Source organism: Mauremys mutica, chromosome 1 (genome assembly GCF_020497125.1).
Source record: "Mauremys mutica isolate MM-2020 ecotype Southern chromosome 1, ASM2049712v1, whole genome shotgun sequence".
Lineage (NCBI taxonomy): Eukaryota > Metazoa > Chordata > Testudines > Geoemydidae > Mauremys > Mauremys mutica.
The window spans coordinates 5,904,269-5,925,008 of record NC_059072.1 but is presented as its reverse complement, the minus strand read 5'-3'; the positions used below and the strand labels follow the sequence as shown (position 1 = coordinate 5,925,008).

The window sequence follows — 20,740 nt, the reverse complement described above, 5'->3', positions numbered from 1 at the left end:
CTTGTTGCTTCACATTCATGCGTTCTTTATTAATTCATCACACAAATAGGGGGATGACTGCCAAGGTAACCCAGGAGGGGTGGGGGAGGAGGGAAGGACAAGGCCACGCTGCACTTTAAAACGTATTGAATGCCAGCTTTCTGTTGCTTGGGCAGTCCTCTGGGGTGGAGTGGCTGGAGGCCCCCCCACCGCGTTCTTGGGCGTCTGGGTGAGGAGGCGGGCTGTTGGTTACACAGGGGCTGTCACAGCGGCGGTCTGTGCTCAAGCTGCCTCTCCTGAACCTCAACCATACGCTGGAGCATACGAGTTTGATGCTCCAGTAGCCTCAGCATTGCCTCTTGCCTTCTGTCACCAAGCTGACGCCACCTATTATCTTCAGCCCACCACCGGTCCTTGCGTTCATATTGTGCTTTCCTGGACTCTGACGCTGTCTGCCGCCACGCATTCTGCTGGGCTCTTTCAGTGTGGGAGGACTGCACGAGCTCAGAGAACATTTCATCATGAGTGCGTTTTTTTCACCTTCTAATCTTCGCTAGCCTCTGGGAAGGAGAAGATCGTGTGAGCGTTGAAACATTTGCAGCTGGTGGAGGAAAAAAAGGGAGAGTGGTAGTTAAAAAGACATTTGAGAGAACAATGGGTAACTCTTCCACAGTAAACCTTGCTGTTAACATTACATAGCACACGTGCTTTCAGTATAAGGTCGCATTTTGCCTCTTATTGCGGGTATGTTGGTTTGGTGTGAGAGGTCACTCACGCAGGTCCAGGCAACAGAATTCGGCTTGCAGGCAGCCATGGTAAGACAGTCTTTTGGCTCTTTTAACCTTCATAACATGTGGGAATGGTTTCAAACAGCAGCGCCCTCATTTCCCATACCAAGCAGCCATTGGGTTGGCCATTTAAAAGGAGGAGGGGCTGTGGTTTTCGGGTTAATGTGCAGCACAAACCCACCTAACCCCCTCCCCCCCACGCCCAATTCTCCGGGATGGTCGCTTCACTCCTCCCCCCACCGCGTGGCTAACAGCGGGGAACGTTTCTGTTCAGCCAGAGGCAAACAGCCCAGCAGGAACGGGCACCTCTGAATGTCCCCTTAATAAAATCACCCTGTTTCAACCAGGTGACCAGGAATGATATCACTCTCCTGAGATAAAGAACGGATGCTGTTTGAATGCCAGCAAACACCGGGACCATACGCTGCCATGCTTTATTATTCAGTGATTCCAGACTACGTGCTACTGGCTTGGCGTGGCAAAGTGTCCTACCATGGAGGACGGAATAAAGCAGCCCTCCCCAGAAACCTTTTGCGAAGCCTTTGGGAGTACATCCAGGAGAGCTTTACGGAGATGTCCCTGGAGGATTTCCGCTCCATCCCCAGACACGTTAGCAGATTTTTCCAGTAGCTGTACTGGCCGTGAATGCCAGGGCAAATTAATCATTAAACACGCCTGCTTTTAAACCATGTATAATATTTACAAAGGTACACTCACCAGAGGTCCCTTCTCCACCTGGCAGGTCCGGAATGCAGCCTTGGCTGGGTTCGGGGGGGTACTGACTCCAGGTCCAGGATGAGAAACAGTTCCTGGCTGTCGGGGAAAAGGGTTTCTCCACTTCCTTGCTATGAGCTATCATCTTCCTCGTACCCAAAACCCGCTTCCCTGTTGCGTGCTACTCCATTGATGGAGTCAAAGCACAGGGGTGGCTGCACCTCCTAGCATGACATGCAGCTCAGCATAGAAGCGGCATGTCTGGGGCTCTGACCTGGAGCGGCCATTTGCCTCTCTGGTTTTTTAGTAGGTTCGCCTCAGCTCCTTAAGTTTCACGCAGCACTGCTGCGAGTCCCTGTTACAGCCTCTGTCCTTCATGCCCTTGGAGATTTTTTCAAATGTTTGGGCATTTCATCTTTTGGAACGGAGTTCAGCTAGCACGGATTCTTCTCCCCATATGGGGAGCAGATCCCGTACCTCCCGTACAGTCCATGCTGGGGCTCTTCTGTGATCCTGGGACTCCTCTGCTGAGGAGATCTGCACTCACCTGCACCTTGCCGTGCTGGCCAAACAGGAAATGAGATTCAAAAGTTCGCGGGCCTTTTGCTGTCTACCTGGCCAGTGCATCGGAGTTGAGAGCTCTGTCCAGAGTGGTCACAATGGAGCACTCTGGGATAGCTCCCGGAGGCCAATACTGTCAAATTGTGTCCACACTACCCCAAATTCGACCCGGCAAGGTTGATTTCAGCGCCAATCCCCTCGTCGGGGGAGGAGTACAGAAATCGATTTTAACAGCCCTTTAAGTCAAAAATAACGGCTTTATCATGTGGACAGGTGCAGGGTTAAATCGATCTAACGCTGCTAAATTTGACCTAAACTCGTAGTGTAGACCAAGGCTCAGACACCCCTCCCGGCCGCCTGAGCCCTGAGAAATAGCCGACCCAGCCCTCGGGCACACGGAACAGGAGGCTAGATGAGGCCTGAGAGCTCACTGACCGGCCTTGTGCTGACACCAGCACCAACGCCAGGCGGCCCGGCTGAGCAGGCAGGAGCCAAGCACAGAGACCCTTGGGCAGCTGCATGCGAGCGGGACGGCTTTCCTGGGAAGCCGAAGGTGGAGTTCGGAGGCTAACAGGTTCTGGGGGCTTAGAGCACCCTAGAAGGAACCCCCCCTCACTCCAGGGGCTATGCTTTGCTGCTGCTTCTGAGAGCAACAGGGAAGTAAACAGCCTCCAGCATTTACATTTCGAACAGGCCAGCCCCATGTTAAACCTCAATCTAGGTGTTTTAAACACCCTTTGTTACCTGAGCACCATCCAAGCACTCAGCCCCGTACCAAGACGGGCAGGGTCGCTGCCCGGAGGAGCGCAGACGCTAAACAAAATCCTACCACCCCCAGCTCTGCCGTAGAGCCTCTGTGCAACCACAGGTGTAACACAACCCCGCCCCGTGCCTCCATTTCCCCTCCCACCCTTCACCTGTCCTGTCCATTTAGCTCGCAAGCGCTTCAGCACGAAGGCTGTTGCCTACCATAACGTAGCCTCAGTCTTGGCTGGGGCCACTAGGCAATTAGGAAAATAATACACACACACACACACACACACTTTTACAGAGTCTAAATTTTGGCTTACGTCTGATCTGAAGTGCAGCTACAGGCGGAAGAGAAAAGGGACCTTTTTCACACAGCCTCTCTCAGCTGTACTGGTTCTCATACACAGGTTTATCCCTGTCAGCCCTGCAGAACCCAGACAGCTAGAGGAGGAAATCTGCTCTGCCTCCTACTCCAGCAGGTTTTCCCCACTTGCACCCCTATGGCCTGTACACCCGGAACACACACAGTTTAGATCAAGCTCTCTGCTCCTTGTGATTGCCACGCAAACCCCACCGGCTCGGTACGGCGGCACCGGAGTCTGTGCTACACTAGAGAGATTTTTGCACGGCTTTCTCAGCATTGCTCCCACTGGTTCAGCTCCACCTGAGTTAGCGTTAGCGTTATCCATACCTACTTAGTGCGGTGGTCTGCTCCCCTCTGCTGGTGGCTGGGCCATATGTAGACACTGACGAGCTTGTCACAGCCTTAGCTTACAGACCTGAGGTCCCTTAGAAAGGCCCAGGCTTTTAGATCCAGAGGTCTTTGGTCTGATCTCTGCTGCCAGTGACCTACCCAGCAGCGGCGTAGCTGGGCTGCCAGGACAGCAGCCAGAGCTGGCTTTCTAACAGCACATGTTCGTACAGCACTAGGACGCAACGCAGAACGTGGGGCTATTAAATAGAAGTGAATAATCAAATCAATGGAAGCGTTAGCTAGGTTCAGACGGCAGGTTACTTGGGATCGTGTGCGAGGCAAAGAGAACGGCTGGGTTTTCACACGACAGGGGAGGCAACGGGGGGGAAAAGAATCAGTTGGAGACCTCCAAGAGGAAGCAGCCCCACCGTGCCATCTTTTCTTGATCCTTAGAGCCCTTTACACAGACCCACAGATGCCGAGAGCTCCCCGTGCCTCCAGACTGCCAGTCATTTCACACGCAAGTCACCCTGTGGGCCGTATCTGCGCCAGGCCGTTCCCCTCCCTAGAAATCCCCGACTGCCTTCATCTGCATCGGCATCCACCGGTGCTCAGCAGCCAACCCTGCACAGAGCAGGCCTGGGGCCCATGGGGGTTAAAACGCAGGGGAAGGCCGCCCCGCGCCAGACGCCCCCCGCAGCAGTAGAGCTATCCAAACCCAGGTCAGAAGAAATCCCAACTCCACTGGAGTGATGCAAAGTTACGCCCGGGACAAGTGACAACATTTAAATGTATGTAAACGACTCCGCCCCCCCCAGCCATTCACGCACCGAGTTCTGGATAACGGCACACGGTGCCTGCTGTAACGCTCCATCCAGCCATGGCTGAGTGACGGATCACGGGCTCAGCTACCCAGCCTGAACGGCAGATGCGTCTGCCCTGCCAGCCTGCTGCGCTGCAACCGCGCCCGGGTGCCCTTTACCTGCCGTTCTCTTTCCTCGCCGGCCACCTCCAGCCAAACCCGCTGACAAAGCAACACGGCTCGGAGCCCCCGATGGCCCTTGCTGACCTCGGTGCAGGAACCCACGGACGTTTCCAGCCCCAGATGGGCCGACAGGCCACGGGAGGGATAAGCCACGAGACCCCAGGTGCTGGCACAGGAGTCATCGGGCAGATCACACCCAGGGCCAGTGAAGTGGATGGAGCTTGCGGCAGCAACTCGGAGGCACTTCACGAACTCTCCCGGGGAGACAAGCGAGGTGGGACGCGTAGGCAGATAGTGGCACAGTCCCCTCCGCTTCCCCAGGCCCCAGGCCCCCCGCGAGCCCTGGCCCGGCAGCAGTCCAGGTCTTCGGCAGCATTCTGGCAGTGGGGGGCCCCTTCAGTGCTGCCGAAGACGCGGAACGACTGAAGGGCCCCCCCTGCCGAAGACCCGGACCACCACTGGGTGAGTCAAGCACCGCAGCTCCCTCGCTTTGCGCCAGGCGCCCTGCATCCTCTGGGCGGCCCTGCCTCCCCTGAAGGGTCAGCAGGGGCTGACGCCCAGGTGCCTGGCACACACCAGAAAGCTCCCAGATCAGAAGCAGCGATGGCCCGACTGCATCCTTGGAGACCATGGGACGGGGCCCTGCTCCCCTTGGGAGACCTCCAAAGGGGCACAGTCTGCCCCCCAAGGCACAGCAGCCCCAGGCTGGAGTCTCTCGGCCAGAGAGGAGCAGACAGTTTCAGTTCATCCCGTATGAACCAAGATTTTCTTTTTCCGGTGGCAATCTCTCTTCGTCCCATTCAGACCAATTTTAGCCCCCCAGGCCGTTGTGTTTTGCACTACGTGCTCCCTGGCTCACTAGTGCTGGCACGCTGCACGCCCGCTTCACGCTCAGAGCACGCCCAGGATGCAATGCTCTCGGACCAAAGGAACCCTGGCACCCCGAGGGCCCAGCACCTCTGTGGGGCACCGCACCTGTGAACACCACAACCCAGCTCCAGAACCCGGGTGCAGGCCACTGCAGCTGCCAGGGAACATCAGGCAGCCCCAACACGGAGAGCGTTTATAAGCCAGAGACAAGACGAAAACACAAGGCACTAGTCTGGAGGTGGTGGAGGGGGAGCAGTCAGGGCTGTTCAGAAGGCAGCCGGAGCGATTCAGCCAGCACAATGGCTCTCACAAGAGGAAAGATCTGTGCTGGGGGAGAGGCGTCCAGCAGCAGCCTTCGCACAGCAGGAGAAAGAGAACATTGTGGCCTGAGCGCTCGGGGCAGTCCACCCTTTCGATTTTAAAGCGACACCGCCTAAATACGAGTCCTTTCACAGGGTGTCCTTCCCTTGGTTAGATTATTAAAACAACATTTTAGCAAAGCCTGATTTACTTTACTAGGGGCGTTTCATGCCATATTTAGCATTAAACTAGACCAAACTAGTCAGTTTCATGGTATAGGCTGCATTCACTAGCTGCCCGCTCTCGTACGGGTGCACGTCTTTAACTCTCTCATGCATTTCCTCCTCATTTCATGAGAGCTTTTACACTTATAAAGAATCAAATCCATCCCCATGGATACCTAATGCACGGTCTCCTGGGTGTCACTTTACCTCCACTATGCTCGAGAGACAAGGCGGATGAGGTAAACACATCTTTTACTGCACCAACTTTTGTCAGTGAGACAGACAAGCTTTCGTGCTTACAGAACACTGCAAGCATCCGATGAAGTGGGTTTGAGCCCACAAAAGCTTATGCCCCAATAAATTTATTAGTCTCTAAGGTGCCACAATTACACCAGTTCTTTTTGCAAACAATAACGGGCTTAAGGGATATATAGACACCATATGCTGGTCTTCTGCAGCGACTGAAATTCACCCAGCACTTTTTGGTAAAATCCTTTACAAGATTTTAACGTGCTGGGCATTATGCTACTGACAGCCCCCTTCGCCATCTCCCCCCCAAAACCACTGTTCTATTTTCTAAAGCGCCTCCTTAGCACAGTGGTTCTCAAACTGGGGTCCACGGGGTACACCAAGGGGTCTGCGAGTCACATCCGGCTCCAAGGGGGCCGTGAGTCAAGTCCGAGGTCGCCGGCCCCACTGATCCACTCCTTCCCCTCCCTCCCAGTGCCTCCTGCATGCTGCAGAACAGCTGTGCTGGGAAGGAGTGGGAGGAGCGGGTTGGGGCATGCTTGAGGGAGTAGGCGGGAAGAGGAGGGTTGGGGGTGAAGCGGGTGCAGGAAGAGGTGGAGTGGGGGAGGGGCTTTGGGGGCAGGTTCTGGAGCCGAGTGGGGGTTGAGCACCCCCAGGGAAAATTAGAAGTCGGGTTGGGGGGGGATCCATGAAAAAGTTTAAATCAAAATGGGGGTCCTCAGGTTGGTAAAGTTTGAGAACCGCTGCCTTAGAGGATTCGTTTTCTTTTCCAATATTTTGAACAGGCTGAAATTACAGGGGTTACAAAGACGTCTTCCAGGGAGGCAGTAATGCAAGTTACACACACAGCCTCTTTCTGGTGCTTAAAGTTGTCCCAAAAGAGCCGGGGGGACTTGTTATCATTTGGGAGCAGCCGCTTCGGTAAAGCCAGTGCTGAACGTGGGCTCTTCAGCAACACGGCTCTATTTGTAATTATTTTTAGGGGACAGGCATGGCCCGCTGCCCCCACCTGCAATCAGGAGAGCCGTGGTACTGTCAGCTGACCTGGGGTTTAAAATTCTAAAAAGCCACCTTCTGACAGCGTGTCATGGGGAAGTTTAAAGAAAAATAAGACAGTGGCCGAGATTTTCAAGCGAGCTAGTGATTGTGGAGGATTGGGCAGTTTCAGACACCTGAGGACACGTCTGTAACCTCAGCCCCACTTATGTTAACACACTAAAAATTAGCTGCGTGGATGCTGCAGCTCCAGTGGAGACTAAGGTTAGGCACTGAGTGAAGCCTAAGGGGTTGGGTGGGCTTGAACTCTGGCAGCTCAGGGGTCTCTGCTGGAGCTCCAACATCCACACGGCTATTTCGAACCCCAGAAACGTGAGTCTGTTTAGCTGGGCCAGGTAGCTCACTGCGAACTGCAGCATAAACATCCCTTTACAGGGTCTGATTTTCAGCGGAAAGTGCTCAGAAAAATCGAGTCCCTTTAGGAAGTTAGGAGCTGGCCGTGCAGACAGACGTCGAGGACACCCAGGCAAACGTTTTCAAAAGTGACTTGTATGATTTTGCTCCTCCTCCCCGCCCCGCTCCCCCCCAAATCTGGACGTTAATGGCTGGTAAAGGGGGCAGGGAAGTGAGAGACACAAAAACCAAACCCCACAGGTTAGACATGCCTCAACACCCCCTCAGACAACGTGTGTGTACGGTGCCTGCCTATTTCTGCAAGTCTGTTTTGTCTAGCTAAGCTGGTAAGCTCCTGGGGGCAAGTACGGTGTCTTCCTAGGTGTCTGTACAACCTCAGGGACTCTGACGTGCTAACGCACTGGAAAAATACAATCCCAAGGCGGACAGCTAGGATCGCGGGAAACAGTAGACAATTAAACATTCAGAGCATTTGGCAAGAAAGTTTTTGTTGGCTGCAATATACAAAATACAGCCCCTCTGTAGAGTTCGGGTGGTTCTCTCTTTTATACGAAGCCTCAGCCGCTGGATGAGATAATTTCACACACTTCTCCATCTCCCGCCCGCCCACACGGGGATGCCTGGACCACAGGGTATGTCTACACTGCAAAGAAAACCCCCCCATGGTGACTCAGACCCTGGGTCAACTGACTCAGGTTTGCAGGGCTAAAAAGGCAGAGTAGAGATTTGGGCTCAGGCCGGAGCCCAGGATCCGAAACCCTCCAGCCTCGCAGGGTTTCTCGGCCCGGGCTCCAGCGCAAGCCCCAACTTCGACATTGCTGTTTGAGCCCTGAAGCCTGAGGCCAAGTCAGGAGATTCGCTTTCGCTGATCTTTTACTGCGGTGTAGACAGACAGACCCACTGTGACCCGCTCAGAAAGCAATGCCCAAAGGCAGGTCACAGGAGCTGGGGGCACCGTCTGGGAATCAGTCCCTAACTTCCCCCCTTACTGCTGTAACTCGGCGCTAAGTCAGGGTCAATCCTTTGCATGCAATTCTCTCGCCTGGGTTTGCTCTTCCAAGCACCTAAATCTGCAAGGCAGATGGTGACTGATTAGCTACACAAATCGGACATCAGGAGTGGTAACATACAAAAGCCAGCAGGTGAACACTTCAACCTCCCTGGACATTCTATAAACAGATTTCAAAGTCACTATTCTTGAACAAAAAAACCTTCAGAAACAGACATCAGAGAAACTGCAGAACTAAAATTCATTTGCAAATTTAACACCATTACTTTGGGCTTGAATAGAGACTGGGAGTGGCTGGCCCATTACAAAAGCAGCTTTGCCTCTCCTGGAACTGACACCACCTCATCTATTATTGGGAGTGGACTACGGCCACCCTGATCGAATTGGCCCTGTCACTGGTTCTCCACATGTGAGGAAACTCCCTTCTCTTCATGTGTCAGTATACAATGCTGCATCTGTAATTTTCACTCCATGCATCTGAAGAAGTGGTTTTTTACCCATGAAAGCTTATGCCCAAATAAATCTGTTAGTCTTTAAGGTGCCACCGGACTCCTCGTTGTTTTGGGGGATACAGACTAACACAGCTACCCCGATACTCTGCTGAGAGCAGAGCCACATCTCCACACACAGGGCTTGGCGTGGGTTGGGGCGAAAGAAACTGGGAATTTTTCCTATTTAATACAGGCCCTTAAGTCCCTGCACCTCCCCCCAATATACGGAAGATTCTACAGCCAGATTCTGCAAGGGGAATTCTATACAGATGCTTCCCTCTCCTGCTTCTGCATTTCTTTAACTGCGTTCAGGTGGCAGCACTTCCCCAAAGAGGCCTGGTCACAGGACAGTGGGTCCCTCTTCCTCAAACTGCCAGCAGTGCCTGGATGGGACTCCACTGGGGGTGGAGGGCCCAGGATTGGGCAGGAATTGGGTGGTGGGGGAAATACCAGAACTCAGCTGCATTAATATTCCCTGCACCACAAGCAAAGCTCCTGCCCGCGGAAGTTAAAATAATCAAAGCCAGCCAGTCAGTGCATCTCATTACAAAGTCAGCGGAAAGCAAGTCACACGCGTGGGAATCACCCCATCCCCAGCACGTTCCTCCAGGGACCCTGGCTCTTCCCCGAGCTCATTACGCGCCTCTGTTCAGCTGCCAGTGCTGCTTGTTAGCTATATAAAGTGCTGTAATCTGCATCCCGAGGCTGGGGCGCGCCCTCTCCGTCGGGTGGCCAGAGGGATTATAATTCAATTAGTGGCCCAGCAGGGAACACAAGCCGGGGTTTCGCTCAAGGACAGGGCTCTGCCCGCCCCTGCTGAGAACCAAGGAGTCGTTACACGCCAGAGCCCTGCTCCATGGGGCAGTTCAGCCGGTATGGGACGGCTTCCCCCAATGAATGTATCCCGCTGCCTGCTCCTTGGCTTAACCTCTAAACCCAGCCTGATTTAACTCTTTACTTCCCACCTGTGCTATTTGCAATGGGCGTGCAGGGGAGTGGGGGATGCGTCTGCTCCCCCTCCCGCCCAGGCAAGCCAAATAAAAACAATCACGCGACGACTGACCGGATTAGATGAGCTGCAAAGGAAAGTGCCAGGCAGGTAATTGGATAACGCAGGCAGCCGTAATTACGGTGCGTGCTAGCGGCACGGGAAGCCCTGGCATGGCTGGCCCAGCCTGGCAGGTCTCTGCTTAGAAACATGCTGACAGCATTTCTTTTGGGGTGGGGCTTTTGAAGCAGCCCCCCCTCCTTTGCGCTCTGGTTTTTGCCATCCCCCGAATCACATGTTTTCCATCCCCACCGGCCAACGACCCCGAATTCCCATCATTCTCTTGGGGCACGCAGCGAGGACAGACTCCACAGGGCTGCATGAATTCGGAAGGCCGGTGGCAAGGTCTGCAATGCTCATCCTGGCTGCACCACTCCAGCCCCTGGCATTTCTGCAGCATTGCAAGAGGGCAGACAGAGGGGGACTCCCGCACACGCATTTGGAATGCGTTTGTACTTCTGACCAGGAATTGCTGCACCCATTTACAGCAGCAGTGCCAGCTAACCAAGGGGCAGGGCTGGTGGGCTCTGAAAGGAGCCCCCTGAGCCCAAGGCTGTTCTGAGGGACACTGGTTCCCCTTTGCGAAGGGGAAGGGCAACCACGTTGCTGGCTCCCTCCTCCCACTACAATACTGAGCCTGGGCGCTTTGCCGCCACTGTTCCTGTCTCTAGATCCAGCGCGATCAGGCCGGAGAGAAGCGTCGGGGTGAAAGCCCACCAGATCAGACGAAGGACAAAGCAGCAAGCACCGCACAGGGATGTGCCTTATAACAAGAAGAGGAAAGAAACTACCTCCTCCATGCGCTCTTCTCTCGGGCGGCAGGATCCCTCTGGCCCCGATCACGCCAAAGCTGCACCCACAAGGGTGACAGATGTCCCCCTGGCTAGGCTGGGTCTGGAGCCTTTATCAGAGCGAGCCTCATTTGACCTCGTTGCACCTCCTGGCAGAAGAACTCCGTGTTCTTTGCAAGGGACAATTAGTTAATCCTCAACTCCTCGGAGTCAAATCCCTGTTTTACAGGCAGGGAAAGTGACCTACTGTGGCCTGCGCCAGGTGTATTTAGAGCTGGAATAGCTATGTTGGTTCGGAGTGTGAAGAAAATAATCAATACACCTCTACAGAATACAGTCATGCTGGCAAACCCCAGTGTAGATGCAGTTATACTGGGGGGTGCAAGCCCTTTTGCTGGTATACCAGCAAACCCCTTCTTGTGCAGGCAAGGCCTGGGAGTCCAGCAGCAAAGCCAGGAATATCACCCGACTCCCAGGCCCCCCAGCTCTGACCACTAGACAGCGATGTAGATGCCAATACAAACAGATCAAGGCAAGAAAGCTAGAAGCAGAGGATTCTGCTAGACTGGAAGTACAGGGGGTTTTGGGGCAGTTCCTGGCAAGCTACAAGGGACAACCCTGTGAGGTCCTGCTTCCCAGTCAGAGGACCACTCTAAGGATCTCAGCTATTAAAGGAAACATCATTGGCCAAGGGAGGGTTCAAAGTGCGTTGGGAGAGAGAAATGGGTGACCCAGCTGTACGTTTATTCTAGGTTCGAAGTCAATTTCACTTTTACACTGAGCTGGCCCAAGTCCATTCAGGTGGACGAGATCAACTTGTGAAACTACCATATTTGATGCTTCCTCCTCTTCTTGGGATTTTACAGGGAGATGACACCATAGTGTTCAACGGGGACAGGCGCTGCACCAGGACTGCAGAGGGCAATGCAGACGGAAGACAGGCAGAGAAAGCCAATCACCAATGGATCTGGGAGGCCACTGGGAAAGGAGATGGGATCTGAGCCCCATTTCCAGGGGGCAGGCGGCCACCCCACAAAAAGTCTCCTTCCTAACCAACAATCTCAGCAGAGGCGACAAGGAACGAACGTGCCACGGAGACTGAACTGCTTTTACTCCAAGGTGGCCCTGGATATGGTTGAGAACATGGGCAGGAGGCTGTGGGGAGGCTGCCATTGTCCACGCGGTCCCTGTTCGGCAGCTACGCAAACCCTTTTCACTAGCACCGCAGTACGTGCACGTGCGTGCATTGCTAGCACAAGACCCCCACCCCCCCCACTGGCATGCAGATCAAGAGCGTTCCTCTGAAGCCTCCGCCAATTCACAGCAATTCTTTTATCTCCAAGTCTTCTCTACACAACGCTACCTGCGGAGACTGACAACCTGATGTTCAGTTCAGGGAACAAAGACTTGCCAGTTAAGACGAAGGACAGTGCTGGAGACAACCAGCAACCGCCCCCCACGTATGCTGGGCACAGCTGTAAGGTTCGTAAGTTCACTGGGGAAGGCACATCTGACCAGGGAGCTGATTACAGGGCTGACCAGATAAATCAGAGCAGATCTTTCTGTTCTCTGGCCTGCGTCTATCCCTTCTCGGACACTGTGCTTCCCGAGCAAAGATAGTCTGACTATGGCAACTCCAGTAAGCTCTGAACACTTGTCTGAACTACACGAACCTGGGAAAAAGAGAGCAAAGCAGCTGAACTGCAAAGGATGTTCTACATGGCAACAAATTCACTCAGCAGCACTGGAACCAGCCAGCCAACCTGACGGTGCCTACAGGGTAGGTCTGGGCATACAGGCCTAATGTGTAGCCATTCTAAGCTCTAAAAGCACCTTCTTTTTACCCCAAGACATTACTCCAGTTAGTACAGTGAAGTTACTACTAATATCAAATAGGCAACATCAGCTGGAAATACAGTCGATTTAAAAATATGCAAAGGAGTGTCCCCAATGTTGCCACGCAGCAATCGCATTTTCTTTTAAAAATAAAGAATCTCTCTCTGTCTCTGGCCTGCCAGTCTCAAGAAAACCCACACAAAGCAGAAGTGGAAACTGACGGTGTAAGACAGGAACAAAGCTCCATAGTGGGTTTAAAAAAAGCCAAAGGGATGTGTGATTTTTAAAGACAATATTCCAGTAAATTCTACAGGCTTTGAAGGGCAAGGAGAACAGGGATACTTATTTTTTTTCCCCTCTTACCTCCCTTAATTAAAAGATCTTTTTTGAAGGAAAAAAAAAGAAACCAGACAAGTCTATGAGATATGGGAAGAAGTCACCCAATAGCTGACTGGCAACCCCATTCCACAGTCTCAAGCAATGCAGCACCGCACAGGTCCCTGTGTAATAGAAATGAATAGAGCAACAAACACCAACAGAGACAAAACGTGTCCGAATTTACGTTCAGCTGGTTATGCAAAGGGACGGCATATCCTGACATGACACCGCTGCTGATAGTGGCCGAGGGTCCATGAAGCACGGTTCTTCCCAACTACTCAGAGCCAGTGAGACATTCCCTTTGCATGTCCCCCCGCCACCACCACTTTTGAGTGATTTCACACAATAATCAAAGTCTAAACAACCACCAAAAATACAAATAGGCCCCTTTAAGTGTAGCATTATCTGCTGTTCTCCAATTCTCAGCTAAGTTCATGCCAGGTTAGAGTTGCTGTCTTTATAACTCTATCCGGGCTGAATGAACTGTGATCACGACCCAGTGACCTTTCGGATATTCTAAGCACCACTCCCTTCTTAAAGGGATACATCTCACAACCTTTACCATACTGCACCTGGGTTGGAGGGAGTGGGGGAGTTTTACAAAACCTACTGAGACTAGCAATGCATTTTGTTTCTGGTTTCCTGGATTTTAACATTTGAACACAACCACAAAAGTGAAGCCAGTCCCCTTTCAGGTGCAGGTGAAGTAAATGAGAGTTTTCCCCTTCTTTCGGTTTTCCTTTCAGAAGCCCAGGGAAGGTTTTTTTACATGTACAATTTTGGTCTGGACAGCATCTCAGCTCCTGGTTTTGTTAGGAATAAAAATATCCCGCCCCCCGCCCAAATTAACGAGCAGGCAAAGAGAGAGGGGGAGAAAGAGGGGGAAAGGGAGTGCTTCCTCCATTACATGGCTAAAAAGAAACTGACCCTGCTCCTTAAAGAGCGGGGAGCCCTGTGCACAGCTGGGATGAAGAGAACAGTAGCTGGGTTGGATTTTATGGGGTCATTTTTCTCCACCCACGGACCGTCTCCCCTCCAGATCCCCCCACACCTCTGCCCTGAAGGTTCATCCCTGCCAGGCTCCCCAGGCATGGCAATACCCTGCTGGGAGCCCCATGCCCTGCCGCCCCCCCATGCACCAGACAGGGGAATCGCCCCCCACTCTGCCAAGGGATGGGGCTGGCTGTCCCTGTGCCCCCCGGCTGCCCGTCCTCTGCCTCAAGGTGCCCCCCGGCTGCCCCCTCAGGTGCCCGCCCCCCCGGCTCTCGCCCCCCAGGTGCCCCCCGCCCCGGCTCTCGCCCCCCAGCTGCCCGCCCCCCCGGCTCTCGCCCCTTGCCCCCCCCCCGGCTCTCGCCCCCCGCCCCCCCAGGTGCCCGCCCCCCCGGCTCTCGCCCCCCGCCCCCCCAGGTGCCCCCCTGCCCCGGCTGCCCCCCCAGGTGCCCGCCCCCTGCCCCGGCTGCCCCCCGCCCCCTCAGCTCTCGCCGCCTGCCCCTCCCCGTGCCGCCCGCCCCGGCTGCCGCCCGCCCCCCCGGCTCTCGCCCCCCAGCTGCCCGCCCCGGCTGCCCCCCCGGCCCCCAGGTGCCCCCCGCCCCGGCTGCCCCCCCGGCTCTCGCCCCCACGCACCCAGAAGAGCAGGTTGAAGAAGAAGAGCAGGTACTTCACCAGCGGGCTCACGAAGGAGAAATCCTCCCCGTAGGGGCCCGCGGGGGGCCCCGCCAGCCGCCTGGGCATGGCCCCGGGCCCGCTCGCTCACCGCCGGCCCATGGGAGCCGGGGCCGCCCTAGCCAGCTGCAGGCACCGACCGTCCGCGATCGCCAGCTCCAGCTGGCAGACCCCAGCCTTGCCCCGCCCACCTCGCCCGCCCATTGGCCCGGCGACCCCGCCGCCTGCCTCTCTATTGGTCGCTCTCCCGCGTCACTCCACTCCCGCCGCGGGCCCCCCCCGCTCAGAACGCTCTGTATCAATCACGTCTGGCAACACCTGCGAGGCGAGCCCCGGGGAGGGGCAGGTCTTAAAGGGGCAGCGTCTGCTTCCCGGGTGGGGGAGGGCAGGGGACGGGCATGGACCCAGAAGGGTGGGGGTGGAGAAGTTCTTAAAGAAGCAACGTGTCCCGGCTCTGCAGGCCCAGGAGACGGGGTGCCCTGTGCCAGACCAGCTCAGCTGGAAAAGGGGAACCCCACTGGAGTCTGTGAATCCCCTTTGCCCAGAACTCCGACGGCCTATGTGCACCGGCATCTCGGGGCAGCTGGACAGCAGTGGTTCTCAACCTTTCAGGAGTTCTGTGTACCCCAAGTTTCACCTCACTTAAAAATGACTTGCTTGCAAAATCAGACATAAAATACAAAGGTGTCGCGGATTTTTTTATTTAAATCGGATTTTTTTGATAAAATGCTTTTTAAGGAAAAAACCTAGCTAAAGATAGTTTTAATTAAGATACGTTATAGCTCAAAGATCTCTCATCATGGAATAGGGATTATAAATTCTAATTCTATAGTATGAGACAATATATTCATGTCATGTTTAAGAAAAGTTTTGTAAATGAGTTCCAGTAGTTCATGGATTAGGGACCCAATTTTATGGGGTTCCAGGGGCTTCTGTATAGATTATTTAGGTTAATCTTTCTATCTACCCAATGGGACTCAGCGCTCAGTCTAGAAGAGACCATCAGAGATGCTTAGTTTTGCAGTTCTCAGACTGTGCATTTGTGTCTCCAGAGGTAACATGCTTGTTAACAGCAAAAATCTTTTAAAATAAATAATATACAGAGGTGAGAAATAACAGACCTCAACCCTATTGTCCCTCAGAAAATCTGTGTACACAGAGTCAATCCCTTACCTTTCTCTTAAAAGTGCAAAGTTTCAAAAAGTTCAATGAATAGAAGATTGTTGGGGGCGGAATAGATCTGGACAAGGAGAAGTCTGGAGATAAATATGAGAAGCGAGGGACATATAATATTTTAACAAAACAAGCATATGTTTGCTGTTGTAGAAAAAATCCAGAATACTTAACGTTGTTGTTTTAGTTAAATAAAACAATTTAAATGTCTGTCTGGTGATGTTCTCCTAATGCAGCATGCAGGGCCGGCTCCAGACCCCAGCGCGCCAAGCAGGCACGTGGGGCGGCATTGTCGGGGCAGGGCGGCATTTGGCTCCGGCGGACCTTCCGCAGTCATGCCTGCGGGAGCTCCACCGGAGCCCCGGGATGAGCGGACCTGCCGCAGGCATGACTGCGGAGGGTCCCCTCTTCCTGCGGCTCCGCTTGAGCTCCCGCAGGCATGACTGCGGCGGGTGCGCTGGTCCCGCGGCTCGGACGGAGCTCCCGCAGGCATGCCTGCGGATGCTCCACCGGAGCCGCGGGACCAGCGCACCCGCCGCAGCCACTTCTGCCCCGGCCGCGGGACCAGGGAAGGGCGGAGTGAGCAGCGCGGCGCCCTGCTTGGGGCGGTGGAATTTCTAGAGCCGCCCCTGGCAGCATGGCAGGAAAATCCTCCAAATATTGATGATTAACCTGTTGAATTGGAGATAGTTCACCTTCCAATGACTTCATAAATATCTGCTTCAAATACCTTTGGTAAATGATCAGAGGGGTAGCCTAACTACCGTGTTAGTCTGGATCTGTAAAAGCAGCAAAGAGTCCTGTGGCACCTTATAGACTAACAGACATTTTGGCGCATGAGCTTTTGTGGGTGAATACCCATTTTGTCAGAGTGGGTATTGACCCACGAAAGCTCATGCTCCAAAACCTCTGTCAGTCTATAAGGTGCCACAGGACACTTTGCTTCTTTAGTAAATGAAATAACCAAACAATCGTTCATTTTCTGATATAGCTGTAAAACTAATCTGAAAAGTTTTCAAAATAAATCACTGTTTAAAAATGTATAGTGTGTACCTTCTAAAAATGAAACCTACATCTACCTCTGAGTTGTGAAGAATATGTATTAAGGTTATAACAGCCAACAAGAATGCACTTCTGTGTAGAAAACCATGATTAAATCGAGTCTTCCTGACTAGTGATTTAAATCAAATCCACCCTGTTGTAAAATAAATGGATTTGAATATAAATACTGTACTTATATTTCAGTGCATGGTAGATAGAGCAGGAGAAATGAGTCACTGTCTGTATGAAATGTTAGTCTGTACTGACTTCGCTAGTGCATTTTATGTAGCCCGTTGTAAAACTAGGCAAATATCTGGATGAGCTGATGTACCCACTGGAAGATCTCTCCCCCTTCGTCTGCCCCCTTCTCCACTTCTTCTCTCTCCCCCTCCTTCTCCCCTCTTTCTGCTTCTCCTCTTCTGCCCTACGTGTCCCTGCCAGTCACTACGTGTACCCCTGGTTGAGAACCATGGCTGTACACGGGGCTGGTGCAAGGATGTTTCGCGCCCGAGGCAAAACTTCCACCTGCGCCCTCCCCCCCCGGTACCCCCCCCCGCGGCAGCCCCCCCTCCCGCCCTGAGGCGCCCCCCCTGCGGCAGCTCCCCACCCCTCACCCTCCGCCCTGAGGCACCCCCCCGCCCCAGCTCACCCCTGCTCCGTGCACAAGCATGAGCACCCTGAGCACACCACGGCTGCTTCACTTCTCCCGCCTCCCAGGCTTGCAGCGCCTAAGCTGATTGGCGTCGCAAGCCTGGGAGGCGGGAGAAGTGAAGCAGCCCCGGCGTGCTCGGGGAGGAGGCGGGGCAGGGGTGAGCTGGGGTGGGGAGTTCCCCTGCGTGCCGCCCCCCCTTACTTGCTGCAGGCGGCCCTCCCCGCGCCCCCCTGCCCCAGCTCCCTCTGCCTAAATGCCGGCAGCGAGCGGGGCGGCCGAAGATCCGGCCATTGCGGTCGCCGCCGAAGCAAATGGTGCCCCCCAAGTCCTAGCGCCCTAGGCGACCGCCTAGGTCACCTAAATGGTTGCACCGGCCCTGGGTGTACAGGACACAGGCAGAGACCATCCCTGGGCTGCGACACTTACAGTCTAACAGAAGCAGTGGTCACCGTGATACAGTGAGGGGGCTATGGAATTGCCTTGGTATCCCCAATCCTAAATGTTCAAAAAATCATCCCTCAGGCTCCAAAAAGTCACGAGGTTGGCTTAAAAAATCACTAAAAATAATACAGGTTTGAGTCTTTATTCTTCTGATTTCTGAGCTTCTGGGGATCATGTCTGCAAGTTTTGCTCTCCAACCATGACCAAGGTGAGAAATGTACTTAAAAGAAAGAAGAACAGATGCGATTCTCACTTAATCACAGGCCTCTAGGAGCTAGAGCTTTAAGAACATCAAACGTCACCATGACTGGCAAAAAATGGCAACTCCTGGCAGTGCCCTGGGATGCCCGGAGTAAGAGATCACCCTCTTTTGATCCTCACGTGCTTCCACAGATTCCCCATTCATTTCAGCCGCCAGAGCGCCACCAGCCATCCCCAGGATAATTTGAGTGCTCTTCTACACAAGAGATTGGCCACTGGGAGACCCATGAGCCAAATTCCTCTCCTGGCAGTTTTACATGGGGACCAAAGCTACCATCATCTTAAATGTGGAGTAACAGTGTGCAAAGAATACAGGTCCCTGTCTGGTGTTCTAGCCCTGCTGTCTCTGCCATCACTACATCGCAGATGATGATTCTGCTCCAATTTAGGCACGTTTGCTGTGCATATGGCTGCTAACGATTAGCCTCCCTTGTTAATGGAGCAGAATAACTTGAGTTTCATGCCTGCCGACAACTGCAAAGTCCACGTGGTGGTGGTGTGCACGAAACCTGACAGCCATGAGGTCTGTTGTGGCCACAGATTATTACAACTCCTCTAACCTACATGTCCCTGCCCGTCACTTCTGCATTTAGCCCTGGAGAAAACCCACAAACAGAGCCTGAGTCTCCTCTCAGTATAGACCAGTCTACAGCAGAGGAACTCAATGGGGTTACACGGGTGTAAAACTGGGGTAAGGGAGTGGGACATGTGAGCATTTCTTGGCAAACTGTACCTCTGAACTTTCCAAAAACAGGGGAAGAGTTTCTGCAACAGGATAAAGACAGACGCTGGACACCGCACCTTGAAACGGGTTAGAAAATCAGTAGAGAATCTTAAGCAAACCTGATGCGACATGCTGCACGTTGTGATGTGTACATTCCCGCGTCTAAGACACAGCCGCATTTAGGATGTAGCAGAAGGATATTTCATACAAAACGGGTACAAATAAGTTTCAGATCTTCATTTCGCTGCAAAGGCCATCGCTTCACGCCGGGCCTGGAAAGCGATCGGAGACGTAGAACTTTATTTTGGAATTGAACTGTGTTAATGAGAGAATCACTACAGGGCTAGGAGGCTGCTGACTTCAGAAATTCTGGGGCTCGAGCCACTGAGAGCCTAAGACAAAGAAGCCCAAGGGGATTTTTTAAGAGTTAGGAAACTTTTAAAATAAATGTAATTCCATCTCTCTGTATTTCTCTCCCGTCATTCTTTATAATGAATGTAGTTGGGCTCAGACACCTCCATTGCTGTCTGGGGCTTCACAGATGCCCCAATGCTGGCCACAGACTGTCCTGCTCCAAAATCTCAGGGCCCTGGCACCCGAGCCAGGAGTGGCAGAAGTGCCCTAAAGATATAGGGGGGACGCACAGGCACCCAAACTGTGGCCCCACCGTCTGAGGCCTCACCTCCATTCGCTCCTCTCTGCCCCCTCACTCCCCATCACTCACACTCATGGTCAGCATGGCCCCCTGGTCCCTCTGTTCAGGTGCCCTTGGCCTGAGCTAAAGGAGAGTCTCCTTTTGGGGACACTGTACAGTCATGGGGATTTTAGCAAAATAGACCCGATGATGTTATCGCCAGGTCAGCTGCGCCAGTGAGAATTTTTTACCAAAAGTCCCTGCTGCAGAGATTTTTGGGAGGCATTTTTATGACAGGGAGTTTTGCTGTATCAGGGCTGCATTTGGCTGGGATGACTTCTGCTTTGTTGTAATCTGAAATCCTGTTTAGCCTTTTCTTTAATAAAGGAGAAGTGGCCTAAGCAGAGATGTTGTCCAACTGGCACAAAGCTCATTGTGAAGAGAGATGTTTTTATATTCCTTTGAATGTAAAGTACATTTATACGTCAATCGTTCCCGGCGGGGCTGGGCACTGAAATGGATCAGTATTATGTCAGTGCCTGAGAATCAGGATGTGAAACTGGTCTGAGAAAGAACATGAAATGTACCATTCCGGACTCAGTATCCCAGCTGAGAAAAAGCAAAAGAGTAAAGAAACTGCAGATGCAGCATTGCCAACTCTTGCAGTCTTATCAAGAGTCTTGCAATTAGGGTGGGAGCTCAGGGGTGTGTGTGTGTGTTTCTTAAAGCCTTCGATTGCTGGAATCATGTTGCTATCTGAAAATCTCAGCTTTCATTAAACAAAAAAAGTAAATTTCCAGCCCTCCTGGCTGCAGAGAAAAACCACAGAGGGGGTGAACCCTGAAGTCTCCGACATCAGAAGACAAAATAAGAAGAACCCCACATTTATTATTTTTCGAAATCTCAGGATTTTTGAGCCCATCTGAAGCTGTCCGGGGTCTGACAGATGATTTGGAGTTAGCAATACCGCAGAGGCCTGCTGCAAAGTAAATTAGGTTTTAAAAACCACTCAGTTTGAACAATCTGGGGTGTTATTAGTAACCGACAAGGAATGTGGAGGTTTTAGGCTATAATT

General features: G+C 53.1%; 1 protein-coding gene across 1 annotated transcript in view; it reads right to left on the bottom strand.

Annotated features, from left to right (window-relative positions):
- Nucleotides 1–14,851, bottom strand: part of TSPAN33 (tetraspanin 33) — a 36,830-nt gene extending 21,979 nt beyond the window's left edge. Inside the window, exon 1 of the mRNA XM_045028240.1 lies at nucleotides 14,701–14,851. Within this exon, the coding sequence (XP_044884175.1) occupies nucleotides 14,701–14,808 (108 nt within the window). The 5' untranslated portion in view covers nucleotides 14,809–14,851. The remainder of the gene's footprint in view (nucleotides 1–14,700) is intronic.
- Between the last annotated feature and the right edge of the window lie 5,889 nt (nucleotides 14,852–20,740).